Below are 22,236 nucleotides of genomic sequence, written 5' to 3' on the forward strand. Positions count from 1 at the left end.
ACTTTTCTTTTTTCACCCGTAGCAACTTTGCTGCTTGCACTGACTTTCTTCGGAGGCATAATAAAGGGCTAAAACACCCGAACGCAGCTCAGCATCGCACCCTAGTGATCACGCATTACCGGCGTTCGAACTCCGATTTTTTGACCGAACAGCGAAGCAAGAATTTCTCTAAGTTTTTGGTCAGACTCCGATTTGTTCGAACTGAGAGGCATTTAAAAACCGAGGTTCCACTGTACTCCCCTCTTCTTCTCAGAAAATCCGACGAATAAATAGAATGTATGTGAGTTTTGATAATCATTTAAAAGGACAGAGTGTATTATGTATTATTAAATACAGCCCTTGTGGATTATGGAGACATTTTCTACTGAATGATTTTTTTATGTACTTAATATTGTTGTTTTTTTACATCTTATTTTGTATAGAGAATTAAAAAAGACGATTTTTGAGATCAGTGGGGAAATTTCATCAGAATTTTTGTGGAAAATCCGATGTGGCTCAACCTCAGCCAGACCCTGGCTCCGGCATCGCCCATGTAAATTAAGTTTGAGACCCCAGCTAGGAAGCTAAATCAGACGCTTTGGATTTGTTGAGAGCAAAATCGATATTTCTCCTTCTCCTGTTTCCCACTGGTGCTTATCACCACGCTGGAAAGGAAGCACTGATAAGATTGCTTTGTTTACATCACTGGATAAAACCGTAAAATGCACAGTTGAAGCCCGACTGCCGCTTTTACCGTAGAACACATCTTGAGACAAGTTTGAGTTTATTTATCTTTTTGCAAAATAAATCTGTGAAAAAAAATTATATACATGTATATGAAATTTTCATCGTAGGTGCATCTCTATTGTGAGAGAGATAAACTAAAAAGAAAAATCCAGAAATCACAATGCATGATCTTTTGTAACAATTTATTTCTATGATACAGCTGCAAATAGGTATTTTAACACCTGAGAAAATAAATATTAATATTTGGTACAGTAGCCTTTGTTTGCTATTACAGAGGTCAAATATTTCCTGTAGGACGGATCTTGGCCCACTCCTCCACACAGATCTTCTCTAGATCAGTCAAGTTTCTGGGCTGTCGCTGAGAAACACGGAGTTTGAGCTCCCTCCAAAGATTTTCGATTGGGTTCAGGTCTGGAAAATGGCTGGGCCATGCTAGAACCTTCATATGCTTTTTACGGAGCCGCTCCTTAGTTTTTCTGGCTGTGTGCTTCGGGTTGTGTACATACCTTGCGAATTATATTGGGTTTTTAAAACATGCTGCTGCTATATCTTATTGCACTTATTGCACCCTATTATCCCGATAAGCAGATAAGCGCCTTCCATGGCTGTCGCCACTATCGTGTGTGGGTGTGTGTGCGAATGAGTAAGTGTGAAGCACATTGTAAAGCTCTCTTGGAGGTCCTCTGTGACTTGAAAAGTGCTCTATAAATGCAGACCATTTACTATTTACCTTTTTCATTGCACTACTGTTACAATGCACCATTCTTCGTGTTATTCTTATTATAACATAGCCAGGTTTTCTAAACACTATGTTGGAATTGTTTTTTTGTTTTTTTTTGCTTATTCATCGTGATATTTTTTTTAATCTTTACTCTCTTTAAAGACTTTATATTACATGTTTACCCTGGAATGCAATGTCTAATTTCGTTACATAGAATGTTTCACATGTCATGATTACTCATGACACTCACCTGTGCCCGCTCGTTTGGCGATAGATGCTGCTGGTTACCTGATTGGTTCCCCGTCCTATTCAAGCTCAGTCCTTTCACTCACCTGTTGTCAGTCCGTCAGCGAACCTCCGTTTTCACAAGACAAGCATTTTTGACTGTGACTTCCGTCGGTCCCGTTTTGTCCCCTGTTTTCCACTCGTCCGTTCCTGATTTCCCCGTTTGTCTTCTGCTAGGACCCAATTTTTTACCCCGACCACGTTTTGATCTCCCGTCCCGGCTAACGACCCGTTTTTCCGTCCAACTACGCTACGATCTCCGGCTCCGGAAGATCCACTTCCGCATTCGGAACACGGTCCGATCCCGTGAGCGGCTTGCTTCCCGCGTCCAGCGAGCACCGGGTCGCCTTTCCTCTATATTTCAATAAACTTGTGAGCAAAGTTATGCATTTGGGTCCTAATTCTGTTCTGGTCATGACATCACAACGTTTATATCAATGACGATTATCATTTTAATTCTAATTCTAGATTGTTTATGGTCTCTACTGCAGCCATTAAAAAAAAAGAAGTGAGACTTAATGGCAGGAAGGCGAGCGACAAACCAGACACCGACATTAAAGAAGCGAGGATCAGTGCAAATTAGATAAGAGTGCCAGCACGGGTTGAGTTTATACACTAGGTTAAACTCGGGTTCAAAACGTCACTTTGCGTCTGATTTATGTCGGAAAGGTCGACGGCCTGAAAACGTAAACAAACGTTCAATGAACATTCAATTTAAACAGTCACTGTGTTGCATTTTAGAAACCTCAGATTGGAAGTACTTTATTAGGAATTACTGTTTGAAAAATGAAAATTGGATTAACACAATTTTTCTTTCTGTGAAATTTGTTTTTCATTGTTCATTACCTAAGTAATCTCTCAATGGTTTATTAATGCCCCGATGTGTTATATTTGGCCTCTAGATGGCACTGTGTTGCCTGGTATGAGCGAGGGCCGGTAATACACGGCAAAGCTTGGCAACAGGATGCCGGAAAAACACGGCGCCGACTGAAGTGAGGATTCCACGGTGGAAACAATATATTAATTTCTCGACCTAAGATTTGTTTTGTTAAAAATGAACATTGTGTAATGTAGTTCAAGTATTTTTGCCTAATATTTTAAATCAAGTTTTTTGTTTTCACTGAATGAAATGTTTTTGAACCACTAGGAGGCACTAAATATGACACTGTCCCTTAAAAAATCAAATAGTGATTGTGTTTCTGTCAATGTTAAATGTAGCTTTGCTTCCATATATAAGAAAATCTCCAAAATTCGTTTTGTTTTTCTTCATTCTTACGAAAATGATTTTTTATGGACCGACTATTAGCAAATAGCCATCGAAGGATTTTGTCTCCAATTAGCTAAATTCAGTTTAAGCTCACCTGCCTTTGATGACAAGCTACAGAAAATGGAGGAAGCTTCAAAAATTATATCTTACCCCCTTGGCAGAAAATGTTGCCCATTTTAAAAGACATCTTTCACCTAATTTAGAGAAAAAATGAAGAAATCTCGACAAATATGCTTATTTTAGCTCTATGTTTTCCCTTTTTAGCATAAAGACAAGGTAAAATATTTTAAAATTAGAACAATTATACTTGATAGTAGCATTGTTTTGCCAATAGAGCAGGAACGTATTTTTTTATACGTGAAAGAAAAAAATCCTTTATACACTACGGTGGTATTTGAGTTGCGTCACTGATCTAATATTATCTTTACATGAGTTAAAATTTCAAATTTCTACCTCCTTGAAGGCCAGATAAGGAGCAAATGGGTATGTCTGGATCCTAATGCTAAATCAATTGCAACCTGGTCATCATTTGTATTATATTTTTATTTTGTATTTCAAATAATATTTTCATTATTTTGTATTTTATTTTTATTGTTAAGTCCATTGCAGCCTGGTCATCTTAGAAGCAGGATTACTTCAGATTAATTTTCCTTATGGTGAGGTTTTTAAGTTTTTCCTTTCCCTCATGTAGGTTTTTGATCAGGGGATGGTGTAATAAAAGTCTGTAGTTTGCTAAATTCTGTGGTCTGTACAGCTCTTTCAGACTTCTTGTGATAAGGGCTTCACAAATAAACATGACTTTACTTGACTTAATATTCCAATAACAAGAAAACTCTCTGCCGCTTTTACTGCCCAGTTTTTATTTTTTTATTTTTTCACAAAAAAAGTTACAATAAAAAATATTGTTCGACAAAAATAAACATTAAAACATTGGTCAGATTTTCTTTTCATTTTAGGTAAATGCAATACATTTTCAGTCTTTGTTTACAGTTCAATAAAGGCAGCTTCCAAAAGTCAAGTCAAGTCACATTTATTTGAATAGCCCATCTTCCCCTGATCCTAAACCAACATGCGGGCAAGGAAAAACTCAAAACCTCAGCATGAAGAAAATAAGAAACCTTGAGAAGGGGCCTCACAAGTGGAAATACCCCTTCCAGGATGACCAGGGTGCAATTAATTTAGCATCTGGTGACAATACAAAAGACCTAGTGAACATCAATAAAAAAAACATAGGTAATATATAGAAATTTGTCCAAAAAATCCATAACATCAACGAGGACCTTTATAAACAAAGTTGAATAATCAATCTTTCAGATTTTTTTTTTTCGCCTTTAAAAATGAAGCAATATTGACCAAATATTATGATAAAATAGATTAGAATAAAATAGAATAAAACTGTCTCTACTGTCAATTTTATTTGTATGGCCCTTAATCACAAAGAGTCTCAAAGGGCTGCACGGGGTATTGCACAGACTATTATTTTGGACTACTATTACACCATCCCCTGATCTGAAACCAACATGAGGGCAAGGAAAAACTCAAAAACCTCAACATGAGGAAAATGAAGAAACCTTGAGAAGGGAACGCACATGTGGTAATCCCCCTTTCAGGATGACCAGGCTGCAATGGATGTTGCAAGTACAAATAGTACAGAGATATTGTCAACAAAATGATAACAATGTAGTGGACATTGTTTGCAACAAGATTAGACATGGCACTCCAGGATAAACCAGATAAATACATAATAAAGACTTAAAAGAGAAAAATAAGATTAAAGAATGTCGGGATAAATAGGCAAAGAATGTCTGCAAGGTATGATGACTGCAACATCACCTTGTACATTGCAGAGGAGTTGGAATAAATTGTTTTGATGTTCTCTCTAGTTTTAATCACTTTGTGCTTTACTAATCAACCCAACACACCTCACACAAACACCGATCTGATCCTTGCATATCTTTTCTCCATGCTTTTAAGTTTAGACCAACAGTTTCAACAGCAACTTCTCCCAGAAGACCTCACAAAATCAGACTAGGATGCATGTGGCCAACACACACACACCGAGAACACTTGCTCCCAACATGAGAGGGAGGGTGTGTTCAAGTACCTAGCAGTATCCCGGGTGCGTTCAACACCCTCATTTTTTTGCGATCAGCCTCCAGGTGAAGACATGGCACCAGGATCCCACACATCAAAGCCTTGACAAAGAGGAGGAGGAAGTCTCACGTGTCCACCACTCGACTACCATTGAGTTTTGGGGGCTCGAGAGAGACGGAAGGCAGAGAGCGATACAAGACGAATGGATTATCAGACAACCGCTTGAATCTTTATGGGGAGGTTCTCAGAGGCAACTCTGCACATGTGGACTCTGGTAGCAAGCACCCTGCGTGGATCCATTCCACCTGGATATGTATGGACTTTTTGGTCAATTATAGCTGCTTATTGGAAGTAGGACCGTCGGAACTTCAACCAAGAGACCTGTTTTACAGTGTTTTATAAAACTGACCTCAACACGGAAAATCGCATTTTTCTTCTAATAGATGTTTTTTGCAACTGATTTTATTATTTGAAACCTGGACCGCAGATTTTATTTGAAAAAAAATTGAAATTTGGAAGATTTCATACAGGTGCTCCCATAATTTCGTCCCTGCATGGTGGGGGGGAGACCGGACCCGACCTGGATTGTAGAGGGCTCGCCTCCCTGCCCTCCAAGCCTATCTGCACCCCCAGCAGCATGTCCCAGGCTCTGAGGCTGCCTCCAGTCCTCCACAGAGCACACTACCATGATCAGGTGTGCTGCTGGAGGGAGTAAGCCTGCCGCTTCTTGCTCCAGGACTAATTTTAGGGCTGGTTCTTGCCCTGGGACTGGCCACCGGTTGAGGCCTGCCACGCTGTTTTCGGCATGGTCCCTGCCTCTTTTGATGACTTTGCTAGCATTTGCCATCTCATTTCCTGGAGCATCCTGCCATCAGCTCAAGAGAGACAGACTAAAGCTCAGCTACAGGGCTCCCCTGAACATTTCAGAGAATGAAGGTGTCTACAAGACCAGGTCCACCGGGGGTCCACCTGGTCGGACTGGAGGACCGCAGGGTCGACATGTGCGTAGTTACAATCATCTCCAAGGAGACATACGCAAGAGAAAGCTGTTCTCCTTCCAGAAGTTTTTCCTGAGGATCGATAAGAACGGAAGGGTCAACGGAACAAAGAGCAAGGATGACCCATTCAGTAAGTAATGCACAGAGGAATCCAAAAAAACAATTAACCCAAGTTCTGGTGTTAGACATACTCAAGACGTGTACCTGTAATTCAAAATTAAAACATTCTGAAACTTCAGTTCTTTTGACAGTCTCCATTCCCACTGGGTTCGCCTTAAACCAGACGTCCACCAGTATCTACCCTGTCCAAACACTCAGCGTAGAGTTGGTAGCTCACAGATGGTTTTAAAAGGAGCATCGATAGATAACCCTGCCGTTATCAGGCTGTCTTCACAGCCCAGAGTAAACGCTGATAACAACAGGCGGATTTAGACGTCAGTCCCGATGATGCTTCGAAAATCTTTCTTATCTCAGTGTCTTCCAGTTGAGAAAATCCCTTCCCTTAGTTATGGTCATTTCAGGAGAAAATGTAAAGCAGGTGTCATCAAAATATTTAGAGATTCTCTGTTACTAATTTCTACAAAGGGCTACCAGTATTTGTGAAAGATCAGCTGTTATTACGTATTCAGTGAGCTATTATTTTATTAGTATGTCATCTCTAAGTTCTTAGCAGCAGTGGGGCTGAAAGGGGCTCATTCAATCTAAAACACATTCAATCGATAAGGTAATTTTATTTAGATATATTTAAAGATTCGAATATGTCACCAATATCCAACGCAAGGCCCATGGGCCACATTTGACCTGCGAGAAGGTTTTTATGGCCCTTGGTATCATCTTGATACATTTAGATACCTTTATTCATACACACATCGATACTTCATACATTACTTGGAATACTTGTGTATTTTTATCACTATCTGGTAATTCTCCTCGAAGAAAGTGTGGTTAATAGTTAGGACACTTTTTCACTTTATTCTATTGTATTTAGATACAATTAGATTTCAGAAAATATTTCACTTAAGTGAACAATATAAAATGGCTATTATTTGTTTTAATATATTTGCCCACTTTTGCTAAAATAGAAAGTATATGCTACCGATGGTACCGGAATAATTCCAGCTTTCTTTAGTTAATGTCATGGTTGTGGCACCAGCTGCGGCTCATTAACAGATTAGCTTTCTGTCTTTTTAAGCTCAGTGCGCTCTCTTTTACTTTGTCAGTCCGTCAACGAACCTCTGCCCCGCAAGACGTGGGTTCTGACTCGGTCCTGTTTTCCTGTTGGTATTTCCAGTACAGTATTGTTCTCGTTTGTCCTGTTTATTATTCTCTCCAGTTTTCGTTCCCGTCTTGTTTGTCCTGTTTATTTTCGATATCCTGTTTCATTATCTATCCTGTCTGTCTGTCCCGTCCTGTCCGGTATTGACCCCATCTGTCCGAATCAACTCGGGCAATTCGAATCGATCTCGCCGGTCTCTGGTTTCCTGTCTTTCCACGCCAGACCGCTGTCTAATGTGCATGATTCCCCATTTCCCATAAAGTAAAAGGCTTGTGTGAGAATGTCACGCGTTTGGGTCCTGATCCAGTTCTAGTTCCTGGCAGTTAATGTACATGTTATGAGGTTTTGTTATATAAAGGTAATGTGTCTTTTTGTTCTTGTTAAAAGTCAAGTCACAAGAAAATATGGCTTTATTTAGCTGGTTGTTTTGCAATATATTTGTTACGTTTTCATTTCAATTTCAATATTCGATCAGTCTTGGATATGTAATGAAACTGATGATTTATTATGCCAGATAGAAAACAGATGCTACCAATATTCCATTGGATTCCTTTTAAATCTCCAAGAGAATCACAATGACCCATCACTGGTGAGCTAAAAAACAGATACTACCAGTCAAGTCACATTTCAAGTCACATTTATTTATATAGCCCTTAATCACAAAAATGTCTCAAAGGACTGCACAGGATTACAATTGCACAATTACCTGATGTTAAATCAACATGCGGGCAAGGAACAACTCAAAACCTCAGCGTGAGGAAAAAGAGAAACCTTGAGAAAGGACCTCACAAGTGGTAATCCCCCTTCCAGGATGACCAGGGTGAATCACAATTAGCATTACTATACACAAGCATAGTAAACACTAGGTAACATGTTGAAAATTTGTCCGGAAAGTGCAGCAGTGACGCTCCCAGCCTGTAAACTAGTCTAGAAAGTCTATGACGGTCACGATGCAGTTTTCCATCTCTGCCAGCTGGTCCATGCAGGCGTTCACATGCTTCAGGTCAAACGCTGGTCCGCTGATTCATCTCCAAATCGTCCTTCTCCTTCGTATCACCACCAGGCAGGCAGTCGGAAAAAGACAGGACAATACCAATATTCCATTGTTTATTTTTTTTTAAATAAAAAATACGCAATGACCTATCACTGGTGAGCTAGAAAACTTATACTAAAAATATTACATTGTTTACTTTGTAAATTACCTCAAAAATTATATTTTAGAACCAGTCGACTGGCTAACCCAAGTGTTCTTTGGAGGCTAGCATGCTGGTGACCCCTGATGTAATTACACGTATCCTTCTTTCCGATAAGCTGAATAACACGCGTTGGATTCGCATGTGCAGAGTTCCCGCTCAGATCTTCTCCTAACACGTTTTTTTTAACCCCCGCCCCTCGCCCCTTTCCCTCCGGTTTTCTGAGTGTGCGTGAGGAACCTTTTAATGTTCCCCCGGGGAATGCTAAACCACACTTTCAATCAAAGCGAGCAACAACGTCAGGGGAGATTTTTTTGTTTTGACAAGGTCATGACAGAAAGCCGCTTTATTTACCGGCCGTATTAAACACTGATGCCTTTACTGCCACGCTTGTTAGAGGTTTCTTTTAAGTTGTAAAACTGACGAGGACGGTGCCCAGGCCAGTGACGCTTTTATACCGGCCGTGTGCAAACGCACCTTAAACTTTATGCACATTCGGCGGCTGATTTACGCTTCTGTCGGCCGAGAGCTACTCACTTTCAAAAGTGTTTGTGTCACCTTATTGCGGAAGTCAGCGGGAGTCTGGGAGGGGACGAGTCGGAGGTACAAGTTCATGAATGGAACGGCTGATCACTGCGCTCACATCAAAGAAGCGCGTCCTCCACATCAATGGGGTTTGCCATCAAAAAGCTCTACCCCGAGGGGTTCCCGGGGACACTGTGCGCTATCTGTGCTCTTGTATCGGGTTCACACGGTAAAGGACACCACACAAGAGCGGCTTCGGTTTTTGCTCCCTGGGGCCAGACATGATCCCAGGTCTGATGTCTTTTGTAGAATGCGCTCAAGTCCCTTGAAGTGACAAAATATCCAGTTTTTGTTCCACGAGTGGGTGAAACAGCCTTGCCCATCCTGCCCATCAAATAATGCCCCGGATTCATTAAGATGCTGATTTTGGGTGCGCAGCTCAGTCTCTTCCAGACACGGTAACTTGCCTCGCTCAGATTTATGAGGATACCGGCACAAAACTGTCCCACATGGTTTTCCGGCCCACCACGAGGCAAACAAGATATACAGTAATCCCTTGGTTATCGCGGTTAATGGGGACCAAGACCACCCGCGAAAAGTGAAAATCCAGTAAAAAAAGTAGTGACACCCCTTCAAAAATGCTTAAAAAAATAAATAAAACAAACCCCCCCAAAATTATTATTAATATATATTTTTTAAGCATTTATTTTATTATTATTATTCTTTAGACCTGCAAACCTCTGAACCCGCGACCGTGGAACCGCGAAGTAGCGATGCCCCTTCAAAAATGCTTAAAAAAAAAAAAATAAATAAACAAAACAAAACAAAAAAAAATGTTTTTCTAAGCATTTTATTTTATTATTATTTTTTAGACCTGCGAAGCTCTGAACCCGCAAACGTGGGACCACGAAGTAGCGACGCCCCTTCAAAAATGCTTAAAAATAAATAAATAATAATATATATATATATATATATGTATATTTCTCCGCACTATAAGGCACATTGGATTATAAGGCGCACCCCCTAAAAAACAGTAGGCGCACCGGACTATAAGGCACCTGACATTGAGACTACAGCATGTGCTACCATGTTTACTTACGACGAATAATGAAGTTAAATAATGAATAAGTCAATAAGTATCACTGATTCAAATCGCAAAACATAATTTACAATTATTTCGAACATGTTACGTGACATTATTTTGTTGTTGCGTCACTGTTTTTGTCCTGTTATTATTTTAATGTTCGAAATAGTATTCATTCATTCATTCATTCATTCAACGCAATTATAACCCGAATCACAGTAGTGAGAGCACTGATATTTTACAAAAAGCATTTGAGATTATTTCCTCATCACACTATTTTACTCTGTGAGAAAAACACTGATTTGTCCAGTGCGTTCTAGAGTAAAACAGTCTCTCCACTTCTTCACCTGTGCATCAAAAACCTCACGGTTTAATATGTATACGTACTTAAAAGAGCTTTAATAGTATTTTGTTGAAAGACTTTCTGTTTACAGTTTCTGTGTTTTGCAACGTTATTGTATTTGGTGATCAGAATGCAAATCAGTGTTTCTAGTACTATGAGTAAAGATAATGTGATAATGAGATAAGTTTTCTTATGTTATATGTACCACAGTGTCAGGACAATAATGGAAACAGGACCCAATTGCGTTACCGGCGTTCGCTAGGCGCGGGAAGCAAGCCGCTCCCATACTCGGTTTGTGATCTGAACACGGGAGTGCATCTTCCGTAGCGAGCAATGGCGGCGTCAAGGACGGCAAAACAGGTCGATAGCTGGGACAGGAGAGCAGACGTGTTCGGGATCAAAAACCGGTCGTAAGTCGGGACGAAAAGCAGACGTGGTCAGGGTCAAAACGGGTCGTAGCCGGAGACAGACGGGAGCAAAAACGGTACAGGTGGGTGTCAGGATCGCAAAAGGCTTGCCTAGTATACACTGAGGTTCGCAGACGGACTGACAACAGAGGATTGACAGGACTGAGTTCAAATAGTGACAGGGAGCCAATCAGAACCCGCGGCGGGTGGCGCCAAATGAGCGGGCACAGCTGAGTCACATCAGTAATCATGACACACAGGTGATATACTGGTATAGTTCCAGTGCCCTCACCCCATGACTCTGGTTTACGCACATGTATAGAAACTGTATGCATTTTCAACCTTATATGGGGCAAACTAGAGGTTTTTAGGCGCACTTTCACATTTTTGGACAAATCTGGGGTTTTTAGGTCTGCACTATAGTCCCAAAAATACGATACCTATCTGCATATGAGAGTGGTTAGAACACCCGATAGGTTACATGCTCCCTAATGGTACAACAAGCGTGCACATGTGTGTATGAGTTTGTAGGTGCCATCTGTACTCGCCTGCGGACATGGTGAGTTTGTGCAAGTTGTGTGTTTTTCTCCGTATACATTAGACTTCTTTAATCAGCGCTGTGGCCTTTTGCTTGGGAAAAACAGATGGAGGTTGGGGAAAGAAAGAGAGAGGAAGAGATATATATCTTTTCACTTAAATGAGGAAGAGGATTGATATGGTATGCCCTCTGTGAAAGGACACCCAGGATGGTAGTTTTAAGGCAGTGTTTCTTAACCTTTTTTAATCAATTTGCCGGCAGTGAAGTAATTGTTCAGCCAAGTACCTGTTAAACAAGTCCTTCATTGAGGATCCTTGCCATGTATGCCCCCAGGATGAATGAATGAATGAACGAATGAATGAATGAATACAAAGACACGCAAGCAATCTAACTTACTGGTTAATTATGAAGTTAATAGTCAAGTCAAGTCATGTTTTTTGGTATAGTCCTTAATTAAAAGGGCTCTCAAAGGGCTGCACTTACCAAAGACTATTGCAGACTACACCATCCCCTGATCTAAAACCTACATGAGGGCAAGGAAAAACTCAAAAACCTCAGCATGATGAAAATGAAGAAACCGCACATGAGGTCATCCCCCTTCCAGGATGACCAAGCCAAAATGGACGTTGCATTATCACACCATAAAATTACAAATAAACCATAAAACAATTAAAATATAATATAAAATAAAGAATAAAATAAAAAGGACCAGGTTGCAATGGATGCAGCATTAACAAACAATACATAGATATTTTCAACACGATAAATAGTTCATTCATAAGGTATAGAATATAAGTGTGTTTTAAGCCTAGATTCAAACAACATTTCAAAACGGCATTTTGCATTTCCTCGGGTTGTCTCTGTGTGAAATTAAAATTGGCTTGATGATCTGAAACCTTTGTGAGTGGTGAATATGCAAAAAACACAGAAATCAGGAAGGGGGCAAATCCTTTTTAACGACACTGTATATTCACTGCTGTATTTATATTATTATTTCCCCATTAAAAAAAAAAACATTGAATTTGGCTCATTTACCAAAAGGTGTTGGTTCACTTACCGGTCTTCTCCATTCCACCAGGCATTTGTTCCGAAAAACTTCCCAACAAAATCCTTCGATTATCACATAGCAAAAATAATAATAATTTTTACATATAATATATATAATATAATAATGATAATAATGAAAGAATTACATTTAATTTGGAATTTTCTTTTTCCTTATTAGTAAATATGAATTTTATTTGCCGGTATTTTGATACTTTTCCCGGTTGAACTCTATTTTCGAACTCATATTTAGAGTAAAATTCAAAAAGTAACACAAAAAAAGAACTGTAATTTTATTTGAAGAGCAAGAATCCAAAAACACAAAAGCTAAGTGAAGAAATAAAATATTTAATTAATTTTTTTGCCGTAATATAATATTGAAAATAAGAAATGTAAAACAAAAAGATATAATATGAAGCCTTCAAAAAGCTCTTTAGTTTGCCAGATGAACTCCCCCATACTCCCAAAAACCAAGTAGAAGAGTAGAATGCAAAAAAATGCTAGAAAAGTTAAAGACTAAATACTCCAAAAGAATGAAGGAGGTCAATAATTAACATTTATCATGTATTTTAAAACTTGCTTTCATAACAAAATGATTCAAATATAACAAAACAAGTGTTTACTTATAATGGAAAAATAGATAACATGTAAAAAATGTATTAAAAATATATCCGTAAAATGTGTTAAATTTGTGATCAAAGAAAAATTGATCAAATTTTAACTCATTTCTAGGACCCCTTTTCTTTTAGAAATATATTAAAATAATACAAAAAAAAACTTTTATCATATACAATACTTCAAAGTCTTGAGTACCCCTTTGTGTTCCATCAAGTGTCCCTTAGGTGCACGTAACCCCAATGACAACCAATGCTCTAGAATATATCCAGACTTTCACCTCGGAATTCCAACAAAACATTATTTTGTGCTCGCTTTTAAGGTGAAAAGTTTACAAAATGGTATGAGTGTGAGGAAGGATCGGAAAAACAAGTAGCAAAGTGGAAAAACACTTGCATTCCGGCACCAACGCTCCATTTGCAGTTGTTGAGCGTATCCACCAAGCCTCACGTTACCTAAGGCTATGTCGCTACATTTCAAATACGCCTTCCATTTGTTTCATTTGGCACGAATGGACAATTTAAGAGGATGGAGCGATTCGTTCGGGAATGCTGTACACATTTTTTGATGTTTTGTTGTTAGTATCAGAATGCGTAGTCAGTATCGGGGTCTACCTAGAATTTAAGGTGTCGGTATTAGCCTGGAAAAATGGAGTATCATGCATCATTACTGTTCAATATCATAAGCAATTGAAGCAAATGTTTTAGGATTTGGGTACTGTGCTGTGGTTACATTTTGCATGGGTGAAGAAATCTACTCATTGCAAATACTTTTTGGCTTTTTATTTGGGCACAAGATCAAAAATTCATCAAACGTTAACAAAACTAAATATTTGCACACAAACAGCTGATGTGCCCATAAGGAGAAGGGTGAAAAAAGAAGCTTTAAAGTGCAAACCCTATTCCATTTTTCTTGCATGGGAACACGATTGAAAATCCATCCATCCGTTATCTGCACCGCTTACCCTCAGTAGGGTCACGGGGTTGCTGGAGCCCATCCGAGCTATCTTTGGGCAGTGGGCAGGGGACACCCTGAACTGGTTGTCACCCAGTTGCAGGGCACACAGAGACAGACAACTCATTGCTCATTCACACATAGGGACAATTCGGATTGGTCAATTAACCCGACATGCATGTTTTTCTGAATTTGGGAGGAAACTGGAGTGCCTGGAAGAAACCCATGCAAGCATGGGGAGAACATGCAAACTCCGCACAGGAAGGCTGGTAGCTGGTTTTGAACCCATGACCTCATAACTGTGCCACGGACGCGATAATCACTCAGTCCCCGTGCTGCCCGATTTAAAATCAAAACATGAAACTAAAACAAGACCTTACCCACAAAAGGAGGGGGGGTAACATCAGGACTGCAATTATACTGCGAGACTCCTATCTCCTATTACATTGATAGGTTCATAGTTTAGTTCACGGTCCATGGAACCCCCTAACTGCTTGGTTTGTCGGGGCATCACCCAGTATGCAACTCTGGACAGCTCTTTCCACCGCTGTTCCACACTTTCCAACACTATTCCTGGCCTGATTTCCATTCCTTGATGTTGTCGGCACAGTTATTTTTCGGTCATCCTCTTCTCCTGCCCTATTTGTGCCCTGGAGATTGAACTTGGCCCGTTCTGGTGATTTTGTGACGTGACCATACCACTGTATTTTTTTGTCTGCCCATAGCTGACAACAGTTCTTCGTAGAGTCCAATGTGTCCTCTGATGGTGTTGCGCACTGTGTCATTTGTCACATTGGCTTTGTAGATGATGCCTCAAAATAGGGAGAGGAGACATCACTGAATTACAAATCTGTCCCAGAGAGCCGCCCCGGCCCTTTTTCAATTAAATCTCCTAGGTTATAAAGAGCTAATCCACCCTAAATGGTGTAAAAAAATCAAAGAACAGCAACATGATTGGCCAATGGTGAGAATGGTATAATCAGCGCATCATAGTCAAAATAACGAATAACAGTTAGGCATGATAGTCCAAATCACAAATTAGCATCGTATGCGATCTGCTTTGCAGGTGTCCAATATTAATAACAGAATATACTTATCGAAATTCAACACTTGAAGAAACTCTTAAGGTATCGATTTTCCTTGGCATATAGAAAAAAAGTATAAGTATCGAAATTAAGCATGGCATATAGTTTTTCAAATTGATACAGCTCTTGCATTAGAGCTTATTGAACCGTAAACCGTCAATCCACATGCTAACCGTGTTCCACAGTGACCATGAGCAAGCTAGTGTATATACAAGCTGTCTCGCCCCTGCCTCCGGTGGGTGACTTTGATCAGTGATCATTACAGCCTTTTTTAATCCTCGCTCCACAGTCTCACTGTCATGGCTCCACTGTCCTCCTCTGTTCTCCTGCTTTTCATCCCTCCCATGTTTACAGAGCAGCCAGACCGGGCCATAGATTGTCTTACAACCTCACTTCATCCCAGACACCCGATCTCCACACAGAAACCAGCTACTCTCAGATCTTCAATGGCCGTTGTGTCACCGTCCCCACTGTTGCCTTTTGCCGCTTCAGACCCCATCGCCCGGAGGTGCAACTGTTTGAACTCGAAACTGATACAGTCGCGACCTCGCGGACAAGGAGAGAAGACGCCGTCCTTTTAATGGAGGGATTGTTCTTTTGGGACACACCTGCATGCTCCACTGTCCACTCCGGTACACAAATCTGGAACAAGGCATGAAAGGGATTTTGGTGGAACCAGTTGCTATACAGAACAGTGATCAGACGGAAAAGCTGCATTGATCAAAGGATGTCGTCCCTTTCTCCATGATGGGTGTCTTTGCATGTGAGGGTGCAGCGGTTCATGGAATTAGTCAAATGAGGGAGGCAGTCATGACATCAAACAAATCATGGGGACCCCAGACAGCCACTTCCCGAACAGATTACTTTGATTGGTGTTTGTTTCCTGCAGCCCAACCGGAACCATAGTCATTAACTCATTCATTCTCAGCTATTCTTAGGAGACAATTCCACTAATCTTCCAATACTCTGAAAATGTCTTCTATCATTTTGTACGCATTAGATAAATCTGTATCTTTTAAAAAGGAATTTAAAAAATTAGTAATAATAATAACACAATGTGAAAAAGATACACCTTCTTAAAGACGAAGGTCCTTAGGAGATCAGGACAGGATTAAACCAAACAATCTAGCTTTTCACCCTTTATTTTTATAGCCTTTGATAAGAAAACTGTCTCAAAGAGTTGCACTGACCACCACAACAATATCCCCTGATCTTAAACCTACAAGAGGGCAAGCAAAACCTCAACAAAAAAACTCAGCATGAGGAAAATTATGAAACCTTGAAAAGGCATCACACATCAGGCTGACCAGTCTGCAACGTACGCTACAAGGGATTTAACAAAAGATACACAGTAAATATCAACATTATATTTAAGAATGCTAAATGTCTAGTTAATAGCAATTCCTGCTTCCAAATCTTGACCGATAAAGCAGGTTCCAGATGCTGGCCTGCATCAGGTCCAGGTGCCCGTATGATGGTAAAGAGTGCATACCCCAGGTAACCTCCAGGCTCGTCCTTCTCCCTCAAACACAAAATAACAAAAGTATGAGGTCAACATCACTCATAGGCTCTAATATATAAGTGTGTATTAAGTCTAGTTTTAAACATTTCCGCTAAGGTTGCAGACCATATCTGAGACAGCAGAGTATTCCATAGCACAGAGGCTCGGACGGGGAACACTCTTGAGCCTGCATATTTCTTCTTGGCTCTTGGAATCACTAGTGGACCCGCATTTCCCGAGCTGAGGCTTAAAAAATATAAATGACTTAAAAACACGTCTTTGGCGCTGAGTGACATTACTTATAATGACACATCACCAAATACAAACTGGAAAAAAGCTATCAAGTGTTCCCTTGCTGGTCCCACTTCTGTTATTGCTGATATGAAGATGTGTTGCGTGTCTACCTACGAATGCAGATTGCAGTCTTGTTTTGTAAGCTAAGATGAGATAAACAGAAAATCAGGATTACGACTCGCTTACGACCCCGACCACGTTTTTGCTCTCCTGTCCCGGCTACTGACCCATTCTTATAAATGACTCACATATACATGTACAAATATTTATAGTATATTGTGCAGACCTTTATTAGTCTGCACACGTATATTACATTTTGTGTTGATAGAATATGAGTAAGGAAGCAATGTGCATCTGTTTTGAAAGATCGTCAAGGGCGGCGATTTGGAAATTGGCGTTGATGAACGAAATCAACTCTCTCCCGTGATGGATAAAAAACGGTGGATTTTCTTGTCATGTTTAGACTCATCTCATCTCATCTCATTAGCTGCACCCCTTATCCTCAGTAGGGTCGCGGGGGTGCTGGAGCCCATCCCAGCAATCATTGGGCAGTGGGCAGGGGACACCCTGAACTGGTTGCCAGCCAATCGCAGGGCTCACGGGGACAGACAACACACTCGCTCATTCACACCTAGGGACAATTTAGACCGGCCAATTTACCTGAAATGCATGTTTTTGGAATGTGGGAAGAAACCGGAGTGCCTGGAGGAAACCCACGCAAGCACGGGGAGAACATACAAACTCCGCACAGGAATTCTGGAGCTGGATTTGAACCCACGCAGGAGGTTCCCAAAACATGAACTGTGCCGCACATGCGCTAACCACTGCGCTGCCGTGCTGCCTGTTTAGACTCATGTTGGCCAATATAACGAAACTTTTTGCCGAAAATTGTTTGGATGAGTGTTAAAAATGCTTCTGAAACAGAAATGAATATGATTCTGAAGGTATAGGAATAGCTAGCCGGCTAACTTGGAAAGCTGCTGATACAGGCTTAGTGCTGAATTACCGACCCCAGAACCTTTGTGCTCTGCACGCTTGCGTTTTACCCCCTAAAGGCAGACAAGTGTGTCAATATGTCTTCCCCGCTCGTTCATTCCTGGCTTCATCCTCACACACCGCCAGCAGAGAAAGAGACAAGTTGTTTTTGTGGTCAAAGGACACATTGGGAAGTTATAGCTCTTTGACCTCTTGTAGCAAGGCAACATACAAGTAGATAAATTCCCTCAACTAACTATCGGTGAGAACCTTAAATTATTTGGTGAGAGCCAACACAAAGCATAGATTTTTAGTAGTGTATCGCGCTATTTCTTTTTCAAAGTGCTTGGGTGAAAATAAGTGCCACTGGTGTAAAGCTTGTATGAACTTATAATTCAATTCAGTTTATTTCGCCCACTTAGGGAAACTTATTTTCACAGACTGTACCGGGTGCGGGGGGGGTTGGGTACAGTCAGTGCTGTTGCAGCAGAGCGTGCACCAAATGACCTATTTACAGCAACTGGTATTCCCAAGCGATCTCCAGCCCAAGTACAAACCAGACCCGACCCTGCTTAACTTCCCCAGATAGGGTCTTGTCAGGGTGGTATGGCTATGATGTCATGATTACCGATATGCATCACCTGTGCCTGCTCCTTTGGTGCCAACTGTCTCGGACTCTGATTGGTTCTTTGTCCCTATTTAAACCCACCCCTTCCTGCCCCCTTTGGTCAGTCCGTCTGCCAACCTCAGTTAAACACTAAGGCAAGCCTGTTTTGACCCTGACTCCCACCTGTTTTTTGCTCCCGTCTGTTCCCCGGCTTCAACCTGTTTTTGATCCTGACCATGTCTACTCTCACGTCCCGGCTTTCAACCTCTTTTTGTCCCCAACCACGTCTACTCTCCGTTTCCCACCCCGACCACGTTTTTGCTCTCCTGTCCCGGCTACTTACCCGTTTTCCGTTCCCGACACCGCCATCGCTCACCACGGAAGATCCACTTCCGCGTTCAGAGAGAGCTGCTTCCCGCATCCAGAAATCACCGGATCGCGCAACCCTTTCTCTTTCTTCCAATAAAACTTGTGAGAAACGCAACGCAAGTGGGTCCTGTCTCCGTTCTGGTCCTGACATATAAAACTCCCAATTTGGTCATTTTGATAAAAAACATAAATCTCTTACCCCATGTCACCTATGTACGAGTTTCTAAAAAGCCATCATACTTTAGTTAAGAAGAAAGGGGAGAAACTTACCTTAACAACTTTGTCCTTGTTCTCATATCTTTTCTTCACATCCTCCACCATCTGAACGTTCTGTGTACAAAAAGTCTTATTTTCCCAGGGAAATATTTTAGATGTGGACACAAATGAACTCAATGCTACTGTCGCCTTATTGCAGGTATTCTGGAAATTACATCGGTGGATGTGGGAGTAGTGGCTATTAAAGGATTGATCAGCAACTACTACCTGGCGATCAGCAGGAAAGGAGAGCTGTATGGAGCGGTGAGTATTCTAGGTGCTATCTAAATTGTTTTAGATTCTTCATCCTGAGTTTATTCAAAAAAATCCTAACTGAGAATCCCCGGTAGTTACATTTTGTTTGCAAAAAACATACCAAAAAATACACGGAATGGCCAAACTGCTCTTCTTACATAACAAACAACAACACTATGTGACATAACTAAAATTTCTCAATATGTTTGTGCATTAGTTGTTAGTGTAAATGTTGCTACTCACAAACATATTTGATATATATCATTAATGGATTGTTTTTGTTTTTTTTACACTTTTATCTTTTTACACAATTTTTATCCTTCACACATTTTTATTTATTTTTTACCTTACACATTGGCACAGTCTTGTTCTTCTGTATCGTGACCATATAAATCATTCTATTCCATTCTATACAATTCTAATTTTAACATTATCGTTGATTATTGTTTTTAATAAATCAAAATAATACACCCTGTATTCTTTTTTACCTTACACATTGGCACAGTCTTGTTCTTCTGTATCATGGCCATATAAGTCATTCCATTCCATTCTATTATATTCAAATTTTACCATTATCATTGATTATTGTTTTTAATAAATCAAAATAATACAGGGTACCTTATTGGCAGACGATTATTGTAGAGGGGCTAAATTTCTGAGTTTTTAATTTAAAACTAAAACTAAAAATAAAATAAACAATATATTTATTTAGAAATATATTTATTTATAAAAGTATTCAAAAATATTGTTGGCTTCTCAGAGAAAAAAATACACTAAAAAATAATTTACTTTGCTAACGCAGATGTCACTTACCAAGACAGACCCCGCCTTTCAAAAATCACGACCCTTCATGTGGTATAATATTCTTTTTAGAACATGAGAACAGCGACTCTAAGTGGACAAAAATAATACAGCATCTCATGTGCACGTTCTGTTGCTGTTAAGCAATTCTAACTAGTTTTCATGTCATTTTTAATTGTCAACATCAGCCAATTGTTCCCCTTTTTTTCAATTGCAATTACACTTATTAAGGGACTTTAAACCTTACAAACACAACATTTTGCCTATTTTCTCATTGCGAAAAATGTGTATACAGAATAAAGTAATCATTCGTGTAATCGCGTTTATTTTATTCACAGAAAAAAAATAACACAATCTTTTCAGCATTTTTCTTAGTTTGTTTTTTGGAATGTGGAAGGAAACCGCAGTACCCGGAGGAAACCCACGCAAGCACGGGGAGAATATGCAAACTCCACACAGGAAGGCTGCTAGTTGGATTTTAACCCATGACGTGCTAACCACCGCGCTGCCATGCCACCCAATATCACAGCCATGTGCCAGAAATCTGTCAATCTTTAGCACATTTGAGAAGAAACAAAAATAGCGATAAAATAAAAGTTTGGAATTTTAACAGAAGATGTGTTCTTTAAACAAAAAATTGAGACAGTGTCACTCAGAGTCTTCAAACGTCTTGTTTGAAATAAAAAGGGAAAGGGGAGTATCCTGTATCAGTGGCATCAATAAAACTATTTTCCAATTGGTCAAATTTGACTGTTACAATTGTCTCCGTGTTGCTACTGCTCCAGGCCTTCCCTATGTTGCTTAAAATATTCAATAACAACAAAGTTTCTTGTTTTCAATCAATCAATCAATCAATCAATCAATCAAGGCACACAGAGTAGCGTACAACACCCACCCACATACATACAATAATCCAACGTTCAACCGTAAAGTGCTGAAATGCTGAAGTCCATACAATAAACAAGACTGACTAAAATATTTACAAGTGAATAAAATGTATAAAAAGTACCAATATAAATGAGTTAGTGCACTGTCATGAATGATGCAAGGGCAGAACACTACTGAACACTAGGGGGCGGGGTGCTGAGAGTTCACGTGCTGAACAGCCCTGGGGATGAAGCCAGTCTTCCTCCTTTGAGTCCTGCTGCCGGAGCAGCGAAGTCTGCGTCTTGACGGCAACCAAACAAACTGTTTTTTTTCCTATGTATTTTCATATAAAATGTCTAAAACTGACACATGGTGCCTTCTGATGTTTTATTCTAGAGGGAATTCGGCATTGACTGCACATTAAAAGAGCGCATTGAGGAAAACGGCTACAACACGTACGCATCCGCCGAGTGGAAGAACAAAAGGCGTCAGATGTTCGTGGGCCTGAACATCCACGGGAGGCCTGTGCGAGGGAAGAGAACTCGGAGGAAAAACACTGCCACCCACTTCCTTCCCATCATGGCCTGAGCCCTTCATCGGATATGATGGAAAGAGGGATCCAAATCAGCACTGGCAAAAGGCATTTTGTCCTGGAAATGAAGACTATACAATCTTTGTGCCAAGGCACTATCACTGAAAAGCAATTGAGATCGTGTATTTTGTTTGAGAAGAATTTGCGGACTGTAGGAGGCACAAGACACAATTTTAATCATTTTTCTGTGCCAAACTGGAGCGAACTAAAGAAAATAAACACGACTCTTGCGGTTACCAGGCAAATTTTTGTTGGAAACAAAAGAATGGCCTATAATGAACTGATTTATTTATTTTGTGATTATTTAACTTGAGGGAACGCTTAAAATGTAAGCATTCCTTGGTATTCTTTCCTGTTTTTGGGCGCTCAATCACGTAGAAATAAAATGCAGTTTTCATCCTCTGTGTCGCATCTGTTGTGATTGTTTGCAGCTTTTTATTTAGGCACAGCACAATAAACATCAGTTATCAAGAGTATGGCAAGCTGCTTTATGGGCCACCATGCGGAAGTACAACCTAGGCTAGAAACTATTTCAGACCATTGAACAACTGTATGCCAATGCTAA

General features: G+C 40.2%; 1 protein-coding gene across 1 annotated transcript; it reads left to right on the plus strand.

The window, feature by feature from the left end:
* Nucleotides 1-5,175: 5,175 nt before the first annotated feature.
* Nucleotides 5,176-22,202, plus strand: LOC148366339 (fibroblast growth factor 10-like). Its single transcript, XM_088335206.1, has 3 exons — nt 5,176-6,221; nt 19,317-19,420; nt 21,476-22,202. The coding sequence occupies exons 1-3, from the start codon at nt 5,780-5,782 to the stop codon at nt 21,665-21,667; spliced, it is 738 nt and encodes a 245-aa protein (XP_088191332.1). The 5' UTR covers nt 5,176-5,779; the 3' UTR covers nt 21,668-22,202.
* Nucleotides 22,203-22,236: the final 34 nt, after the last annotated feature.

This window comes from Urocampus carinirostris, chromosome 5 (genome assembly GCF_059441175.1).
Source record: "Urocampus carinirostris isolate Australia breed hairy pipefish chromosome 5, RoL_Ucar_1.0, whole genome shotgun sequence".
In the NCBI taxonomy this organism is placed as follows: Eukaryota; Metazoa; Chordata; class Actinopteri; order Syngnathiformes; family Syngnathidae; genus Urocampus; species Urocampus carinirostris.

Excerpts from the sequence above, each read along its gene's own strand:
- LOC148366339 (XM_088335206.1), top strand. The coding sequence starts at position 5,780 with ATGATCAGGTGTGCTGCTGGAGGGAGTAAGCCTGCCGCTTCTTGCTCC. Across the intron at positions 6,222-19,316 it reads GAGCAAGGATGACCCATTCA|GTATTCTGGAAATTACATCG; the intron begins GTAAGTAATGCA and ends GCCTTATTGCAG. Across the intron at positions 19,421-21,475 it reads AAGGAGAGCTGTATGGAGCG|AGGGAATTCGGCATTGACTG; the intron begins GTGAGTATTCTA and ends GTTTTATTCTAG.